At 40.5% G+C, this 21,102-nt stretch overlaps 1 protein-coding gene and 1 long non-coding RNA gene across 2 annotated transcripts; one reads left to right on the top strand and one right to left on the bottom strand.

Moving 5' to 3' along the window:
• The first annotated feature begins 2,086 nt into the window (after positions 1-2,086).
• LOC137614070 (uncharacterized) lies at positions 2,087-12,288 on the top strand. Its single transcript, XR_011039028.1, has 3 exons — positions 2,087-2,152; positions 11,727-11,801; positions 12,008-12,288. It is a non-coding gene; the product is annotated as an uncharacterized lncRNA (long non-coding RNA).
• Positions 12,289-13,174: 886 nt separating this feature from the next.
• Positions 13,175-20,517, bottom strand: eef1e1 (eukaryotic translation elongation factor 1 epsilon 1). Its single transcript, XM_068304055.1, has 4 exons — positions 20,392-20,517; positions 19,138-19,335; positions 16,662-16,757; positions 13,175-15,018 (listed from the first exon to the last, which is right to left on the bottom strand). The coding sequence occupies exons 1-4, from the start codon at positions 20,473-20,475 to the stop codon at positions 14,875-14,877; spliced, it is 522 nt and encodes a 173-aa protein (XP_068160156.1). The 5' UTR covers positions 20,476-20,517; the 3' UTR covers positions 13,175-14,874.
• Positions 20,518-21,102: the final 585 nt, after the last annotated feature.

Genomic DNA, 21,102 nt, shown 5'->3' with positions numbered 1-21,102 from the left:
GGACAGCGCAGAGGAGAAAAGCAAGGAGTAAAAAAGAGGGTCTGCCTTGAGGTCACACACGCACATGCACGTGCACATGTGCACACACACACACACACACACACACACACACACACACACACACACACACACACACACACACACACACACACACACACACACACACACACACACACACACACACACTTTTTGGGCTGCTGTGGCATGTTTGGAGCAGTGCCTCGTCAGATTAGGGCCATGCTGACTGTGTTTGATGGCCAACCTGGACAGACAAGGCCTGCCAGGCACAAACTGCTCAGGCACATGATGTCAGGGCGGACACACACACACACACACACACACACACACACACACACACACACACACACACACACACGCATACACAAAAATTATCCTGCGCCAGACCAAAGAGACAGATGACACCCAGCATGAAGCTAAAGCCAAATCTGTAAGCATCCACTGCGATCCAGCTGGCTAGCCCTAGGGTACCTGTCTCTGCGAAGTGGAATCAGCGTCACCCCTGTGAGCTGTCAAATTAGCTCACAGGGCTGGAAATGCTGAAGAGATTTGGCCCCTCGTCGTGGAAGAGCAAAGAAGAGGGGGAAGGGAGGCTTACATTCAAACTGTTTTTAATTCATCCTCCTGTTGGGAAAAATGGTTCAACTCCCAACAACAAAAAGGCGGTGAATGGTGGACTTATTAGTGCAAACCTGTGGAGAGGGGAGGTGATGTGATGAAGACTCACGTCAACATAAACAAATGCATGCACATACATGCTGATATGAGCAGATGCACACGCTCAGACATGGACAAAACTGTCATATGCGCGCGCGCGCACGCACACACACACTCACACACACACATGCAGAGCCAGGGGCAAGTTTTCAATTACTGCCAGTGCTAAGCAGTCACCTGGGAGAGATGTACCATGTTTGAGTGGAAAGGCATTTCAACAAAGATTTTTTATAACTCTTTCTCGTCCCACTCGTCCCAGTTGTGAGACAGCTGTGACTGTTCGGCACATGATTAAAAATGACATTAAACAAAATATTACATGTTTAATCAGAAAACCTTTCGATCAAATGAAGTGATTAATAAAACCTGTTCCAGAAATGAGGCTTGAAACAACTGTTGAATGTGTGAGAGGGTACAGGAAGGAAAGTGAGGACTACGTCATCCATTCAGTCACCATGAGATCATTTAGTTAGTGTGAAAAACATTTAATGGTGCAGCAGTGCGAAAAGAGCATCATCCACCACATTAGCCTCAGGACATTTAGGACATAAGTAAATTATAATAAATCACAAATATCTTGAATAATGTTTTTTTTATGGAGCCTTTGATTGAACAAAATACAATCTCAAAACATTGACTTTATGTGACTGCTCAAAGATGTTTCATCCATAAATCTGACAGGGGAAGAATAAATTATCACTTAATCCCAATGAAAATTGAATGGACCTTCAGTTGAACATGCAAACTATAAAGTACAGGTAGATATACTGTATAGCTCGGTCTAAAAACTAAGTGAAAGTTTCATTCATTTGAAGGTTGATAAAGTATTTTTACTTTAATTTTAATGAGCTTTTCTTTCATATAACTCATGTTTTCATTGTAATAAAATATCAAAATATGCAAAAATCTGAAAATAAAATAAGTTTTGTTTTGTTTCAGTTTTGCGTCTTTGCGTCTTTTCCAGCACTTTTTACAAACCTGTCAAGAGAAATGATCATTTATTCCCATTACAAATAAATACATAAAAGACGGCTGCAGATTTCTAGGCAGGATGAAGTCCTTCTGGGCCCTGAGTGTCCGTCCCCTCCATGCTGGCGTGGTAATGGCCACAGCAGCTCTCAAAGAGTGAGATGACATGAACATAGCACGGAGGTAGAGACTGCCAACAAACACACTGCTCCCTGGTGTATGTGACAACTTGTTGACCTCTTTGGAGAGCCTGTCCTGAGATGGAAGCGAGAGAATATGTGTGTGCATGTGTGTGCGTGTGTGTGTGTGTGTGTGTGTGTATGTTTGTGCATTTGGGCGCTAGATGGAACCTGACAGGAGTTTAGCACTGATGACCACCATGGCGAGAGATGGCAGCACTCCTCTTCGTCCTTGAGGGAGAGACTGTCACTCGTCTGTTTGGATGAGGGTGAGTTTGCTTTTACTTGCTGAGCTTTAAAAAGTATAAATTAGATGAAAAACTAATTTTCACCCAGTAAAATATAAGTGGTATTTTTAAGACAGTTCAGTATCTCATTTTTTTAATTTATTTATTTATTTTTTGAAAGAACATGGGGTAGAGATCTGTCTAGTCATATGTGGTCATCACAACTTGAATAAGTCGAATACCTCACAAAATATTCATATAAAGTCAACAAAGAGCAAACATGGGATGAATGTAGGACAATTAAATCTTGGATACTACAAGTAATACCCAGTAAAATTATACGCATGAATAATACAGGAAGATTGATTTGGGAATAGAACATTTAGATATGCCAATCATGTAGTATGGATGGAATCATTGTCAGTTTGTCCACCAGTTTGTAACGTCAATGTGAGAGAATACCAAGAACTTTGTTGCAGACCATCACCAAATAAAAAAATGGATAACTCTAAAAACTAAAAACTACATTAATATATTAAATAATTTACCTCAACTTAATTAAATATTCCGTTACAATTGAAATAAACATAAACACTACTGAAGCAGATAAAGCCTTAGCATTAAGATTCAGAATGGAGTACTGTAGTCTTCACCGCTCTTCATTTAGAAAATTCTTTGGAAATTCAACAATTCAAAACAGCATGTAAATGTGAATGATGCAGTATTATGGGATGCAGATAATAAGATGTTATTGTGAGGTTGCTCAGGACATCACAGTCCTAAGGTCCAAGGACATGTGCAGCTAGAGATCTGTGCTCCCTAACTCAGTCATTTCAGGAAACAGCATGTACGCATTAATTTCAGCACATTATTATTTCCTAACACACTAATAAGCACGTTTAAGTTTAACTGATTCCACACACTGTCGTCTTTGAACACAGCCAGAGTTCTGGATCACAGCTTCAAGGCACTTCTGCAGTGGCCCTATCATTCAACTCTCCTCTTCTTCTTCTCTTCCTCTCTTCTCTCCGCTGAAGTTTGTCCCTTGAGGTCCTCTCTTAATGTCTTTGACTAAACTTCAGCCAGCCTTGGCAGTGATGGCGCCCCATAGGAACACAGTTGAGAGGAGACCAATATGACTGTAATGGAGGGTTTGCGGGCAGGGCCTATCACACTGTGTCACCTATAAAAAGCACAAAAGCCAAGTGGCGGGGAGCATAACACTCCTGGCTACAGAGATAAAAGAAGTCATACAAGCTACGCAACCCTTCCACAGAGACTCTGTGAAGAAATAGGGGACATTTTCATTTTTGTTTTCCTGTTGTGTCAGTCTCGCCGCTGAACCGGGGAAGACCGCAGTGTCACCTTAGCACTAAAGGAGTCCTGTGAAAGGTGACATTATCTTACTTGTATGGCATAATGAATAAATATGCTTTCAAAACCTTGTAAGGCTCACTTCATTTTAAGAAATCAAGAATTTATTTGCAGAGATGAGCAATGTCTCTGTCACACATGATTGATTTCATTCAGATTATTCTGCCTTAGAAACAGATTTAACGTGCATTTTTAACATAGCAGGAAGATCATTGATAGCGGAACAGTATCATTTTGTCTTTGAGAATTTTTGTCATAAACTTGGTTGCTCCATGCCAGCAATACTTAAAGTTATAATGTAATTAGCCCTAACACAAAACTCCTATTTGATAAAAGTCCATATCATTAGCGTTGCAAGGGAAGTGTGTAATGACAAATAACACACCATATTAAATCCACGGCAGTTCTTGATGAGTGTCTTAACTTTTGTGTTGTACGTAATCATCTGTGTATATCGTCTATGTTTGGGTGTGTGAGGCGTCGTCTCATGATTTTGCCCCAGAGGTTTGAGGATCAATGAAGGCTGTAAAGAGGAGCATGACAGCTGTGAAAGTCACAAGGGGAGTCCGCAAGCAGAGTTAAGGAGGCAGAGTTTCCCTGCCTCTGGCAATGACCTGGGTGTGTGTTTGTGTGTGTGTGTGTGTGTGTGTGTGTGTGTGTGTGTGTGTGTGTGTGTGTGTGTGTGTGTGTGTGTTTGTGTGTGTGTGTGTGTGTCTGTGTGTGTGTGTGTGTGTGTGTGTGTGGGTGTTTGTGGGTGTGTGTGTGTGTGTGTGTGTGTGTGTGTGTGTGTGTGTGTGTGTGTGTGTCTGTGTGTGTGTGTGTGTGTGTGTGTGTGTGTGTGTGTGTCTGTGTGTGTGTGTCTGTGTGTGTCTGTGTGTGTGTGTCTGTGTGTGTGTGTCTGTGTGTGTGTGTCTGTGTGTGTCTGTGTGTGTGTGTGTCTGTGTGTGTGTGTGTGTGTGTGTGTGTGTGTGTGTGTGTGTGTCTGTGTGTGTGTGTGTCTGTGTGTGTGTGTGTGTGTGTGTGTGTGTGTCTGTGTGTGTGTGTGTGTCTGTGTGTGTGTGTGTGTGTGTGTGTGTGTGTGTGTGTGTGTGTGTGTGTGTGTGTGGGTGTTTGTGGGTGTGTGTGTGTCTGTGTGTGTCTGTCTGTGTGTGTCTGTGTGTGTGTGTCTGTGTGTGTGTGTGTAAGTGTGGACATGTCCATAGTTGGCATAAACAGTGTCTTCCTACTTCAATATAGAAGTAGTGGTTTGTGCATCTTTATACATACAGTACATACAATCATACAGGTATACACACACACACACACACACACACACACACACACACACACACACACACACACACACAGAGTGTGTATATATAGACACTATATATACTGTATATATATAATATATATATGGTATATTTAAAGATGTACACACATTTGCACACACACGCGCGCGCGCGCACACACACACACACACGTAAACTATTTGTGTATGTGCATTGTGTATCTTTCTGAGTATTTTATATATGCGTGAAGTGGATCCTGAAGCTAAATGCCACACACTGGGGTCTATTGTTCAATCTATCAGCAGTCTATTAGGGGCCCACATCCTCTCACTCATCCTCCGCTGCATAAACAGCATCTTTCATTACCAACTTACCCTCCCACCATCACCCCGAGGCAGGCAGTGTGTGTGACCGTAAGTCTGTATCCTCCGGATTTCACTTCAAAAAGTGGTGGTTTTTGATGGGTCAAAGTTTGCGATATGCTGAGGCATCTTTGACAAGGACGGATAACTGTGTGCATGTGTAACTCTCAACAGCACAACATCAGTGGATCAGAAGGTACAGCGATGACTTTGTGTTTTCCTGTCTAAATGTCGATTTCACACCAGCCTCGTTTGCGGATATTTTTCAAAGAGGCAGCTGATCAGCTGTGTGTCATGTGTTATTAAATTTAGCCTGAATAAGGAGCGTTTTGGTGATCCTTCAAGAGCAAATTCTTTCAACGCTTTACAAAAAAAACACACTGTGCGCGCACAAAAACACACACACACGCACACACACACACACACACACACACACACACACACACACACACACACACACACACACACACACACACACACACACACACACAAATCAGCTACTGTCCCCCTGGGTCTCCAACTTAAGCGTTTTTAGGCGCTGCTAGAGAACAGAATATGTTTATCTATCATGCCATCCGCTGACTGTCTTCTTTTGAGAGGCTTCTGTCACTTGGGGCCAGTTGAGAGTGTGACTGTAGGACCCTGGCCGTTCACTTGGGCCTACTGGGTATTATATTGTGCAGACAGGCTGTAATTCATTTCAAACATCTCTCAAGAGGCCACAGCCTGCAAATTGAAAATTAGCTTGACTTTAACCTTTTAGAGATCTGTTTGTCTTCCACTTCTCCATGGCTGTTATACACACACCAGCCTGCGTGCGCTAAACAGTCCATCATTACAATGAAGGTCCTGATGTGAAGTACATGTTTGCATGAGGGAATTTGTGCTGTGCCTAACCCTAACACTAAACATAACCCTAACCCTAATCCTGACTCTAACCCTAATCCTGACCCTAATCCTTACCCTGACCCTAACCTTAAACTGTATCCTAACCCTAATACTGACCCTAACCCTAAACCTAAGCCTAACCTTAAACCTAATTCTAACACTTACCCTAATGCTAATGCTAAACCTAACCCTAATCCTGACCCCTAACCTAATTTGTAAAATGTTTGGATTGTGAGTCATTCTGGGGAGATTGTGATCAGGCAGGCTTTACATAAATCCCTTTGTGGAGCCCAGACACCAGTGGTGGCAGCAGATGATTCCGCTGAAACATAGAACTGTGTCTTTGTTCATTTTTAACTCAGCATAATCTTGTGTCTTTGATCCAGTGGAATCCAGAAACTGCTAACTTTCTGTAATAAAACATACAAACTAGAGATCTAAGATGTCTATGAGTTCAAAAAGTATAAGTAGCACATTAAAATCGTGTACACGTGTTTGTGACGTGTTACTATTTATTCATTAAAATGCCACTTATGTATTTTAAAGTTGCAATAAAAGTTGTTTGACCATTTTAGAAAGAAGAACACAATAATTTGTTTTGTTTTTCTGATTCACTAATTACAAATTATTCTAGTCATTCTACATCTGTATTTGAAGATCAAATAATCTGTTGGTAAACTGCACATTTTCATCATATCTAAACTTTTATTACTTCAACTTTTTATTGTGAAGAAACGGTAACAAAGTCAAATTGAGCCATCTGAGCAGACTTTTGGTCGAGAGCCCTGTTGGCATGTCGGCCTGATTGTGTGTGTTTGTGTGCGACTGCCAGATTGTAGCTTCATGCCCTCAGTTCAGCAGATAACCAGTCAGCAGTGAAGCCTTCCTAACATACACACATACAAAGAGTGAAATGTGTGTTTCTGGTTCATCTTCATGATGGATAAGTTTAAGAACAGTTGACTAGCCGGGCCGTCTCATCACTCAATCTTCATATATCTTTATCATTATGTCATCTTTTGTGTATCTAATGCACACAATGTGCATAAAATTGAGCTCTCATACTGTTTCTGTGACAGTCTGTGTAACGTAATGTTCTGTTGTTCCATCAATACCTTTTGAGGAAGAATGGTTCTGCTACCTGGCACCGGATCCCCTTCCTCATTAAAAATAACTAGCAGGTTTCACACAGGAATAATAAAGTGAACGGGTCATTAAGTTAACAACTCATGTTCAAAATTAATGATATGAAACCTTGTTAGTATTCTATTACGTTGTCATCGACCGTGTTTTTTTTTTTATCATTAGGGAAATGAGACGTGTTACAAAGAGAAAGTATTCTGCATTTAACTCCAGGTTTAAATAAATTAGTCATCTCAAATTAAAACCAAACTGCCTTAATGAAAAAAGACGGGGAAATGAAAAAACATTACATTCCTGGTGAGGTATGCAGATTAGAAATATGTTAATTAGGAGACTATTGCTGTTTTTTTTCCCATGGAGGTCAAATTACAGTAAATGGCTGAGGGCAGTGCTCTCTGCTCTCTACCCACCCAGGAGTCTGTCTATTAGCTCCTCACCCCCTCACCCCTCTATATATACTCTATGCTTATTTCAAATGCCATCCTCCCTGTGCTGCACTCTCCATTTTTTCCCCTAACGTTCACCCCCCTGTCACAGGGTTTCAGCTGCAATTACTTTTAGTATCACTTCTCAGTGAGAAGTCAACTTCCCTGGAGGCTTCCTATCAGAACCTATTACAGCAGGGGGCAGGCTGAAGTTAAGTGGCATGACCTGTGGGTTGGATGGAGTTGGAGGGTGGGGGATAAATGTATGGCTAATTTGTGGAAGATTTGAATAAGGGGATGAGAACGATGACAGGGCCGCACAACGTGACGGCATTCTCAACAAGAAGTCCTTGAATCAACCGAGGCCAACTGTGCCGCGGCCTGGAATCATTTTAAAAGTTAAAATGAATAAAATTTTGTGTATTTTTGTGACACGGATGAAAGAATATTTCTCACCCATTTTATGAACTCATTCAGCTGAGTGTCAAACCTCTCCTTAGTATTTTATCACCCCCTCATCCTTAATACATGTCTTACCCCCAGGCCAAAACCATAACCCCATGTATAGGTGCATGACCACACACACACACACACACACACACACACACACACACACACACACACACACACACACACACACACACACACACACACACACACACACACACACACACACACACACACACACACACACACACACACACACACACACACACACACACACACGCACACACACGCACAAGAAAGAAGCAGCAGCTGAGGTACTTCAGCATATGGGGCGACGAGCAATCGAGGCGGCTAATTTAACAACAGTTATCCGAGTGTGTGTGTGACAGAGACTTGAGGTGCAATCTTGTGCAATCTCCTTGCCCCAGGTCACACATATGTACTTTAGCACGAACGTGCCGAATCAGCCACCCATCTCTCTGATTGATGACCTGAGTGGTTGCATCTCGTAAAACTCTGGTCTCTCTGCACACCTGGGATCCTTATGCAATCCAAGGTGAGGCTGTGTCTCGCAGGAGAATAAAAACAACTTATGAAGTTCTGATGGCATAAATACATGCATATGGTAACTGCTATTTGTATATTCACAATACTGAAATAAACCACTTTGAGGCATAATCTGGGCGAAGCAATCAAACAGATGTCTGATCCAGTTGTTAAAATAATGATGTATTATTCCACAGATGGGGATGCAGCATAAAAATATCCATAGGATAGGATTTACAAGCCGCCCCCGATCAAAACATTAAAGGACACCGTAATTCTGTTTTATTACAAATATAGTTCATCATTTATAACGGTCATGATAATTAATGCGCATTAATGCACACAAAGTTATTTGCTGAGGGCTGACGACACAACAAGTGCAGCCAAAGTCAGACAGGACGAGAAAAGAGAGACCGGAGCATTAAACAGGTTGTGAACAAACCAACATCAGCCAAATGCACTCAAGGTTTTTTTGTTAAATCCCCCCAGGTCAGGAAAACTGCAGTGAATTTCATCTGTTAATGTAAGCACTGCAGCTTTAGATGGATAAGTGGTTAGGCTGTATTGCTGTGATAGAGAGCTGTAGGCAGAGGGTTTGTTGTGTCTTAGTGAAATGAAAAAGTAAGTATTTTTTTGACATTTTGCATTTAATAAAAGGTTCATATGTAGCTGAACACAATATTTTCTGACAAAAGATTTAGAAAACAGATTAGAAGTTTATTTTGATATCTACAAAAATGCAGATTATTGTTATCACAAATATGAAATTTTCCAGGCATATTTTTTATTTCTCAGCCAGGTAACAATAACCGAAACAATGCCACCTTCCTTCTTCAGTTAACAAACTAATCTCTCTCTTAAGAGTCTCTCTCAACAACATAAAGTCATGAATTTGTGATATTCTTTCAGGTAGTGTCCCATAGTAGAGATAATAACTTCCAGCAGAAATACAGCTCAGTCTCACACCAACATGAACTTAATGTCTATATTTGCACCTGATAATTGTGGTGATCCTGATTAAGTAAATCAGTGCCTACAGTCCTACACCTGTTCGCTGGTTTTCATTTCTGAACCTCTTCAGATTTGTCTCTCCCACCTATCTTCCATGTCTATTTCCTCAGGAGATCTGAGTTCTGCTGACAGACAGGATATACTGACATTAACTCCTGAGTACTGAGATGCTTATAGTGGCTCTCAAAGTTTTCTCATTGTTTGAAAATCAACCTTATGATCTACACTCCATCACTAATAGGTCCACCAGCAAACAAACTGAAAACTTTCCTGCAGATCGATGGTCGATCACCACATTTTGGGTTGTTAATCTTTGTTTTATAGTTTATAATCCGTTTATAGTTTTCAATTGCTGTCACTCAGCTTTACTCACAGTTGTAAAAAGTAAATTTATCCTAAAAATAATGTAAGCAATGTAGGCAACATTCTAATGTGTTACTTGAGTGAAAGTCACTTCAGCTAACAGAATTTGAGAAGGTGTGATGTCTGTATTTGTGATTAAATATACTTCCTGTTTCAAAATTAATTTCCTGACGAACAGTGTGATTCATTTGTGATTCATAGAGAGAGAGAAAGGACAACATTGGAAGCAAAAATCTAATAAATTTAAAGTAACGGAGACAACTCCAGCAACAACACACCACTGACTCCTCAGAGTCAGAAGCTAAAATGACAAAAACTAAAATAACGCTCACAGTGTAATAAGATTCAAACTGTAAACCAGGACTCACTTTTAATATCTGCCTAACAAGCTTCAGTAAAGGACTGGCATGTAAAAAAAAAAAAAGGAAGAAGTTTATTGCATTCTTAATTCTGATATATTTGCTCAACAGATTTTTGTGATGAGGTTTTAATTCGATAGAACGTGTCTGCTACAGGATAGGACGTCCTTCTCTCCTTCACGTCTTCAGGAATAACTACAGTCAGAACATGCTGTGAACAACACATGCCCCCTCCTCCCGCCTTGTGCCTGTCAGAGCTGCGTCCTTGCTCATACACTCACGTAATTGCAACAGACAATCAGATGCCATCTTTATAGGCGCATGGTACAACTGTCACAAAGTGTCAGACTATGATAAAGTGCAGCTGATAAGTCCTGTCAGAAGAGCTTAAGACATGCTAATGCTCCACCACCACACGGTGTTGATTGTTCCCCTGAATCATTCAGCGAGGGACGAGGAGTCCTGGTCTGAGCAGATGTCGGGGCTGATGTGTTTCCCTCTCCCTGATGCTGTAGATAAGGATTAATAAGGGTGGTGGCGGCCGCTTGGCTGCTAGTTGTGTGGGTGGAGTGGGTGCTGTCGAGGATCATTAGTTAACACAAGTTGACAAAGGTGTTGGGAGATGATGAAGAGGTGACATGGGTAAAACCGCCTTTCCCTCATAACGTGAAAAGCAACACCTGCTTGAAATGCAGCAAACCATGCATATTGGTGACTTCCTCTCAACTCCAACATCTGGGATATCATCCCTGGTTTTAATCAAACTTTACATTGTGCTTAGTTTCTATTTCATAGTGTTTTTACAGTAATTGTGAGAGGAAAGGTAACAGATGATGAGGCAACAGTGGCATTGTTAGGATGCTAAGACGTTCCAGATATCTTTTTTTAAATGTTGAATATAACTAAATAAATACTTTAAAACATTCAACATGCAAACCATTCCAGCTTAATTCCATGACAATTACCAATATACTACATTCAACATATATGTGACAAAATCTCATTTTATTTTGTAGTTTAGTCACACAAGCTTTTCAGCCTGGCAGACAAATTCTGGCTAAACTATGGAGGAAACTCATGTTAGCCTGTATCCACAGTCTTGTTAACGTGGTCACTGACAGCTCATGGCTTTCTGGGTTTGCCTCCTACTCACCAGAAGAGGGGGCAAATCCAGAAGGGTTAACTAATGCAGTAAATGTAATGGTTGGTTGTGTAGATTGCAACTTATGCTCCTCCTCTGTAATGCTAATACTTGTTAATGTTAACCAGCAGAAAAAGGGCCACTTTGAATGGGGACCTCTGCTATCAATGTGTAATTTATTCATCACTGTCAGGATTTTGCTCCGTATTCCTGTGGATGAAAGCTTGTTTTATTATTTCATTGACTCACATGACTTTCTTTAGTTCTTTCTGTGCACTTTCCTTAGGTTTCTCTACCTCACAAAACACAGTGATGAGGAGCCCAATATGCTCAAGTTCTGCAGATATACTGGATCTGAGAGGTCTGTTCACACACACACACACACACACACACACACACACACACACACACACACACACACACACACACACACACACACACACACACACACACACACACACACACACACACACACACGCACACACACACACATTGTGTGACAGATGAAGTCATCAGGAGATACTGATAACCTGCTTTTTCACCTTTGACCTCTCCCCCAACACGCAGTGGTGAAAGGTCAGCAGACAGTAAGGCAGGGGCATCATTGGTAGTCCGTGGGTCTGGAGTCTTCAGGTGAGAGCTCCTCCCCTGCAGAGCGATGCTCACCTCCCCTTCAGAAGCCGAGGGAAGGGCGCCTCTAATTGGCGCCTCGGTCCAGGCCGCCTGCTGTGGCCTCGTCTGCGAGCTTTCACCGCACAGGTTTGATCAGGGAGGAGTCCGACTGTGAGACCAGGCTCAGATTCTGAAGTTCTGCCTAAAGTCAGCAAGAAGTCAAACAAGGAAATACAGAATGGCCAACTAATTATCATTTTGGGTGTTGAAATAATTCTTAAACACACTGACAACTACTATATGTTCTTTAAAAAATGAAAAGGAAACCATGAACTCTGCTAAAAGTTTAGGATTCAATCCTCAAAAACAAAAGTTCTTGTTTGACTAACTACATATCGGATAAAGATGACACTGACGATGTAAAGAAAAGAATAATCATTTTATACTTCAGACGATGCTCACACCATGTTGTCATCACTTCAGTTCATTTTCTAATATTTCTCATCTCATCTTTTTCTCCAACTGCAAAATGTATCTTTTGAGTAAAAACAGCTTAAATTTGGGGGATTTAATGAAACTAAAAATCAACAAGTCAGTATGAAGTGCTACAGTTGAAACTTGTTTGCAATATTGGTGAGCTCAGTCTTAAATTTTTTTAATTCTCATCTAGTGGTTTTCATGTCACATTAATCACATGCAGCTCTCAATCTCATATTTAATATTTAAAATGTTTAAATGTGTCATTGAAATATTTACTGTTTTGATATTGTGACTTCCACCATCTCTTAATGTCAGCAGTCTCAGGGCTTAAAATCTTGATTTGGCTGTTGTCATGGCCACACCAGTACAAATAACTGATGTTGCACATTTAAAACATTCCAAACAAATGCTAACAAAACAGAAAACAAGAGCTTCTTTAATGAAAGACCACATCATAAACTACCCGCAGTGTCACAAGGCTCACTCAAATGACTGCAAGCTGTTTTTATGCTTCCCATGTTCTGCATTCCGTTTGTCACAAACACACAGCGAATAGCTTTATAGACTCATTGAACAGCGGCTCTGTCTTCTGGCTGAATTGCACAAAATAGAGACAAAAAGCACACTGGAAAATTCGGGGTCATGAACTATATGTCCCTTTATTTATTGGTGCAGGTTGAACATTGTGGTTACATCAGATGGTATAAGAACTGTTTAGCAGAAAACCAATGCATGACGGAGGAAATGAAATGGCTGAAAGGGAGCACATTAACAGGAGGCAGTACAGAAACCTGAAGCATCAATGAACAGAACTTGTCAAAAAGCGATTTTTGAGCTCAATCAGCAGAATTTAATAATGCAATATTTGATCAACACAAGCCCGTTAAATGCATTTGTTTCATCATCCAGTTATTTTTCCTGTTACCTGCATAATCCCTCATTTCGAGGTTCTGTTGCTGCTGCCATGTCTTGACCCGTTAATGGCGTTAAGAGCTAACATCCAGCCAGCAGCAGGAAGGCGTTCAGATGCTTGTTCATGTTACAAAGATCCCTGGACCTGTGGGTGCTCTTCTTCTCCGTCCTTGGTTTGCGTATTTCCCTGCATCCCTCTCTCCGCGGTACCCCCCCATGGGAGTGTGAGGGTTGAAATGACACACAGTGGCTGGCTGTCGCCATGGGGCCTGGGTTCTGGCCTTGGCTGGCTGGATCTGTGTGGCAGCTGGTGAGCCCACTGCCCTCTTTCTGGCCTGCAGCATCAACAGTGGTGGTGGTGGGAGCCTCACTCTGATCTCTGACTCTGGGGCTGACGCTCAACTGCTCACTGCTGCCCACACGGCTGGTGGTGAAAAAGTGGGACAGAGAGCGTGGATGCAGTCAGGAGGACGCCCACAGAAACACAACTGTCCAGCAAACTGGCTTGAGAGCTGCATTTTTAAAAAAAAAAACAAGCCAACCTTTAAAGGGATGAGAGCTGAGGCTGACTAAAACACTATAAACACAACACTGACTGTGGTCTCTGTGGGGCTACGATCCTGAACAATCCTCAACAGAGACAAACTGCTAATGCACCCATAATGCGTGAAGGAAGCTGCTTTTCCTAAGGACACAATAAAATGCTTCTTAACTAGCATAACATTAAATCCCATTTGAACTCGTAACACTTGTCAGTGAATGTTTGGTGCACAAATCGAACACAGATCCACCGTTTAACCACTGCAAATAAATAGAAAGGCCTTTTAAATAAGTTAACAGCACTTCACCGTGACCCGTCACAGCATTCCCTTTAGAAACAACATGCAAACACCGGTGTAAAAAAAAAAATCCCGAGACACTTCCATCGAGAAAACATAGCAGACTGACATATCGATCCCACATCTGTGCTCCCTCATCACATATAGTTAAAGCCAACAAACATCTGACAGTGTCGCCGTGACAAAACACTTCCATTCATTTCCAAACACAGAGCCATTGGCTCTGGCCAGTCAAATAACTAAAAGCATCAACGCTGGTTTAAATAATGTAAACAAGACTTTTATTAGGAGGAAATCCCTTCATAGCAGTATAAATACTTTATAAGCTAACATTAGGATTTGTTCTTTCATATTTTTCATTTTAAGTAGAATTAAGGTGTACAACCAGGACCAATCATCAGGCAGGAATCCTGAGACATAAAAGAGAAATAAAGTTGCTGGACAGATTTGGCTGTAAGGAAACGTCTTAAAATTCTAAAAGATATTTAACATGATGATGATGATGATGATGGTAACAGTGGTGGTGATGATGCACTTTAGGCCCAGTCAACAGACTTGCTTGTGAAACGTTAGACGGAGCTGGGTGGTGTCTCAGTGGTGTCTGCTGCTGTAAATTCGGTTTCTGAGAACAACTACTGGAGGAAGGTGGTGTTGGATGCCGGGGTAGTGCTGAATGTGATCGAACCATCGAGTCACATTCACATACTGCTCCCGCTCCTGGACGGCCAGGTCCACCTGAGGGAGAGAGGAGGACACATGTAGTAAATGTGCTACCGGTTGTGTCCTGTGCAGTTTTATTTTCTTAGGACACTAAATTGGTCAAAAACATTCCTGAAACTGATCCTGATCAGAACTAATAACCTGCGATGATGGATTATACGTAAACAATTAATCATAGTCACAAGATAAACATAGTGCAAACCTCAGATAAGTTTGAATTTCCGTAACACACAAAAAGTGATTAAAAACCAAAACAACAAATCTTAATGAGACCGTTGGAAGTGCTTCAGATGTATCTGTGGCTCTGACTGATGGGGTAAAGGTGACGACTATTAACCAGTCATCACCTTCCAATCGGAGTCAGTTAGACTCAGTACTGTAGTAAAGGATGGCAGGGGTATACCACTAGTTTAGGGAAAAGCTTAATATGTTGTTAACATTATATAAAACTTATTGAACAATGAGGTGGAAAAATCACAAGAAAACAAAGTTATGGAAACTGAAAATTCTTTAGAATATTTACCTCAATTCATTAATAATATTCAGTGTTTATCATGTAGGTCCAGCTCCATGATAACAAATATCATAAATATCAGATTTGTTAGTGGAAGCATGATTTTCTTAGTGAGAAGTTGTAAACGCTCATTTCAGTTATTTTCAGTCAACTGCGCATCCCGATAAGTCGTGTTATCTAATTAACTGCAGTGCGGAATTTCCCTACAGACAACAATCCACCCCAAAATGCTTCTAGTATCAGTCGAGTTTAATGTTTGTGTAAAGTTGTTTTCCATGAAGTGAAAATCAGGACAGGCTGTGGTTAAGGGCTGGGCTCGCTGACCAATGTCCCTGAGGTTAAAAACCACACTGATTGCAAACCAATGTGACGCTCCTCTCCTCGTGGCAGGAGGCAACCTTCAGTTTTTTGGCACAAGTGACATCTCAACATGTGATGCTACCCTCCCTTCTTCTCCTTCCGTCTTTAACGCTCCTGATATCACTTTTTTAGGATCCTTGAAGTCATAAGAACCTTCCTTGGCCCTGGTCTGAGGCTAAAGACATAACTTTGTGCCACATTGTTTTATTACGCCAATGAATGAAAATATGTTTATAATCCTTGTGTTTATTGCCAACTTGTTCCTGATGCCCTTTGGACAAATTTTTGGTCCAATTGAGTGCTGTGCACTGAGACAAATCTCTTGTTAAAGTTGTGGTTTGACTGAAGTGCGCTCCCATAAGGAGGGAGAAAGGATGAAAGGGTGGATGGACAAATGGGGGAATCCTTAATAAATGGTGCAAGAAAAGTTCTGAGGCACAACAAATCAATCCTACATACATAAAAACTGGGGAAATTCTAAAAGGTTTTCTCAAAGGTTTATTGTCTTTATATTTCACTTTTGTCATTAGTTCCAAACATCTCAGAAGTGAACCTAATTAATTGGAAAAGTGTGAAACACCAAACCGTATCTTGAATTAAACGCATCCCCCTTCTTGCTACAAAACCTGATAATCTATAAAGAATCCACATTTCATTTTACCAAGACGCACTTGAAAGTAAAATGAGTATTTTGTCAAGACAATATAATATATGCAGTAATCAGCACCCAGACATCTGGATTGTAATATTTAAAGGGGCTGAGGTGAGAAAAGGGGTGACTCACTATGAGTGGATGAATTCCAAAATACATGAAGGCATCAGCTAAGGTGAACTGGTTGCCAGCCAGGAATACTCTGTCTTGAAGGTAGAGGTTGAGTTCCTGCAAAACAATAACATAAAAAGATAAAAAAAAACTGTATTAAATCATACTTTATGGTATTCAGTCCTGTCAAAACAACCCTTAAACATTAGGAAATATATTTACATGAATGACTAATGAAGTCTTTGCAATCCAACTGCAGACTTAAATGGAGATGTGACAGCAGGTTTGTTAACCTACATATCTGTGGGTGCGTGAGGTACGTGAGTCTGGATCCTAGCTTGCGTGTGTCTCAGTGCTGTGCTATGTGGATGGGAATAATATGTAACCTGAGGGGGAATAGCATCTCTCCCAATGACTGCCGACTTAGCACAGATGCTGTACAAAATAGGATATTTGTTTACTCCACTACCAAATGACTGCTGCTCTCGTCTGCAAATCTAATGAAGCTGTCGTAAACTTGGGCATCATGATTTGTATTTCTAAGTCCATATCAGCGTGTGCAAAGTCGGGCATGGAAGTGCTGGTCCCAAGGGAAAGGACCATCTTTAGCACTTGTACAATGCGCGAAGGGAACACTGCATGCACAAGGAGCATCTTGAGGGCAAATTGAGTTACTGTGCGGCAAGAGTGGGTGATGCCAAACAAAGCATGAAGATGGCAGACTTCCTTCCTTCCACAATCAGATCCTTGTTGTTCTTAGCCCGCAGGCTGAAGCCCAGTAGAGCATCAGAGGAGAAGCAGCTCCTCCATCACCCACCCAACCAAGAACATGGACCTCCAAACCTGGGTTCTTCTCCATCTGCCCCCACCTTCACTGTGCTCTATATTCATTGTATATTGAGCAAAACAATTGCTAAGTTGCTAATAATCAACCCAAAGATCTGTTGTGCAGACCTAAGGGCAAACAGTTTAAAATATTGACACAGCATTCAAAGATTCTTCATTGTTGCCCTTTGGGAAAGTCATGTACAGACCGATAAGCCACAGCCATTCCTTTTAAAGTGGACTACAAATAAAAATACAGTACAATATATCCATCTGAAGCTCATTTAGTTCATTACGTATTTCTGCCAATTATATTGTCAAGGAGTTTACTATCCCCCCAAAACGGTTTGATGGCCCCCAGCTTACAAGCAGATACTACAACATAAAAAGCTGAGAAATGTCTGGGGATGTCATCTCTGAAAATCATTAAATATTTAAATAAAAAGGTTCATCTTAAACATTTGGTTTGTCAGGTTTCTGTCAAAAAAAGAAAGCAATTATAAATCTAATCTGAGGTGCTGGAAATATGAGCTGGTGAAAAGTATTTTAACTAGTTTGATAATCGAATTAGACTGAACCAGTAGATTCAATTTTACCACTCAGTATAACAGTTGGCTCAGCAGCCCTTCCCACTGACTGTTGGGTTAAGGGTATAAAAAAAAAAAAAAGGTCAGACACTCAGAGAACAGACGAAAGCAAATTACAGCAATGTTAACATCTTCAGTCATGCAAATGAAGAAGCAACTGTCATTCTAGTTCAGAACAGTAAACAACTTGATCACACAAAATTCAACAAAACTACAAAGACTGGGAAAACTAGAACGCTACCCATCCACAGCTGTTGTTACTCTGTTTAAAACAAAGCGGGATACGATCAAGACATCACTGGCTATGGTTTGTTTGGCAGTGATTTTTCTTCATCACATTACTCTGGCTTTTTCAATCCATCCTGAGGTGAAAAAGTTTTGAGAACTTCTACCGTTGACACTTTTTATGTGTTGACAATTTAATGTGACATGACTGGTGTGCTTGAAAGAGGAGTGTTAAGGACAGAGACAGAGCAGCAGGACAGGAAAGGGGGCCACTGGGGATCAGAACTGAGCTGCTCAGGGCAACTTCCTTCTGTAAGCGGCACCATTAAAATATTTAAGAGGCTTGTCCAGATAACATGCTGCCACACAGCATGAATCCTTAGTTATGCCACAACAATGTGTCACATCGAGAAGCATGCACACAAACACATCGACACACAAACATTTCATGCTGACATGACAGTGCCAAGAGGCGCCTAGCATGCAGAAGACCAGTGGCTGGTGATCCATTTCACACTGACTGGCGTTGGGCACATTAAAGCCTTTTTCTCTGTCGGGTGGGGTCATGTCACTGAAGGGCCATACATCAGTCTGTATTCCTGTCGCTTGTGCCTTAACAAGACAAGCGCTCATGCACAGTGGCCTGGCTGGTGAAGAATGCAAGAGAAACTGAGATGTTGTGGCATCTCTTAAGGGTAGGGAATGAGAAAACAAAAAAACAAATAAAATAAAACTGATAAGCTGCAGGCTAATGCTTAATTGCAAGAATGGTATGAAGTCTTACATAACTATTTAACTTCTAATAGTGTGGTACAGCAGAAATATGGAGCAACAAATTTTCATTGAAAACAGCTCTCTACCTTCAAGAGGGTTTTGATGTCTTCCTTCCTGCAGCCATCCAGCTGGGTGACTCGGTGCTCCAGCCACTGATGTACCACAGCTCTGCTCTCTGCAGAGTCACCCAGCAGCTCTGGGCGATTGGCCTCTTTCACCAGGTGGCTGGCAATAGTCACCAGTCCCACCAGCGGAGGGCCATTATTGTTCTGTAGCAAAGGTACCTGGATCACAGGGTGCACAGAGAGTACAGTCAGAGATGGAAACAACACATTTCATTTCAATTTCAAATCATAAATACTGCTTTTATTTTATACCTCTTCAACACACTCTTAGCTAACACTGTAGGACTTGAGGGTGTGCCTTTGATATGTATAATTCTTTATTTTTTATTCAGCCTGTTGACAGGCTGAATAAAAAAATCAATAAAATTTTGTAGAAATTTCAGAATAATGTCTTCTATTATTTCCTCAAAGGTATGGAACTTTATGTATTATTACAGCAACAGTAAGTAATAATACATATATTGAAATTCATTTTAAATAATTTAAACACTAGATAGTATATTACACTTTATACAGAGCAATAACCTGGACCGACAGCCCACCACGCCTCATTCTAATTATGATGCACAGTATAAAACCAATATTCTCTATAATATCTGCAATTCAGGTAATTTATTGCCGCTGCCACTATGGAGCAAGTAAAATAATTTGAATTAAATTTGCACCTTATGTGCCTGCATTTATATTATATATATATATATATATATATATATATATATATATGAATTAATGTAATAATTTCCAGCTCTGGATTAGTAAACTTCAGTGAACTCTCTAGAACAAATAAATGAGTAACCGGGTCCACGCAAGATAATGACATCAAAAACTCACTGATGTAGATTTATTTGTCAAGTGCTTCGTTGAAAGAAATCACTTTCATTACAAAAAAACTGTTTTTTGAAAGAAAACGTTTTGACTTGACATGAGGCATTTAAACTACATCACATTTTAGAGTTTGGATTTATTTTCAGTGTGGTGGATTACACAACTGATTGGATTTCATTTGATCACTATATTCTGAGATAAAAATACCGCATCATCTGCCACTGACACGAGGTTACTATGGCACAAAGCCTGCCTTATTTTTAACACACAACCGGTATTGTAGCAACTTCTAGCTAGCCACTGTGTGCTAATAGCCTTCATGCTTTTTTATCTAACGAAATATCAATCTAATGCCACCGTGGATGACAGAAAGATATGCCGTTATGTCACCTTTTTACTCCCTTGTGTACAGTACTTGTTCGGCTTTTTCAAGCCCAGGAATTTTTCCAACGAAGATAGCTCCACGAGCGCCATGGTTTAGACGTGCTCTTCCGCCAGACGCAGGGGAAGTGCAGCCAGCGTGCAATGTGATTGGATTAAAACTCAACTCCCGCCCACTACTGGCTGGAAAGCTAACCAATCACAACACAGTATAAATTCTATCGTTACATTGCATCACTTAATGATCCGTAAATAAAATAAAATAAAATAAAATAAAATAAAATAAAATAAAATAAAATAAAATAAAATAAAATAAAATAAAATAAAATAAAATAAAATAAAATAAAATAAAATAAAATAAAATAAAATAAAATAAAATAAAATAAAATAAAATAAAATACAACACCTGGTCATAAACAAAAATTACTATTATTTAATGCTGCCTGTTCATAGTAAAATGCTTGTGTTCACTGAACCCCTCTGTGAACGTTGCTGCATAAAGACAACCACAATCACAGTGGAAGTTATGTAGGTTCATTCTAAAGTCTTACAGCAAAGTTTTCCTGTCCTGTCTGTCTCTGTATGATGTATGTCAAATGCTGAAACGTTGTATTTGTTTCTGTTTTGATTTTCACTGTGCTATAATTTATCTATAAGAAAATATGGTCTCTCTCTCTCTAAGGACATATGGTCTCTCTCTCTCTCTCTCTCTCTCTCTCT

Source organism: Antennarius striatus, chromosome 20 (genome assembly GCF_040054535.1).
Source record: "Antennarius striatus isolate MH-2024 chromosome 20, ASM4005453v1, whole genome shotgun sequence".
Classification (NCBI taxonomy): Eukaryota; Metazoa; Chordata; class Actinopteri; order Lophiiformes; family Antennariidae; genus Antennarius; species Antennarius striatus.
This window is presented reverse-complemented; position numbering and strand designations above follow the sequence as displayed.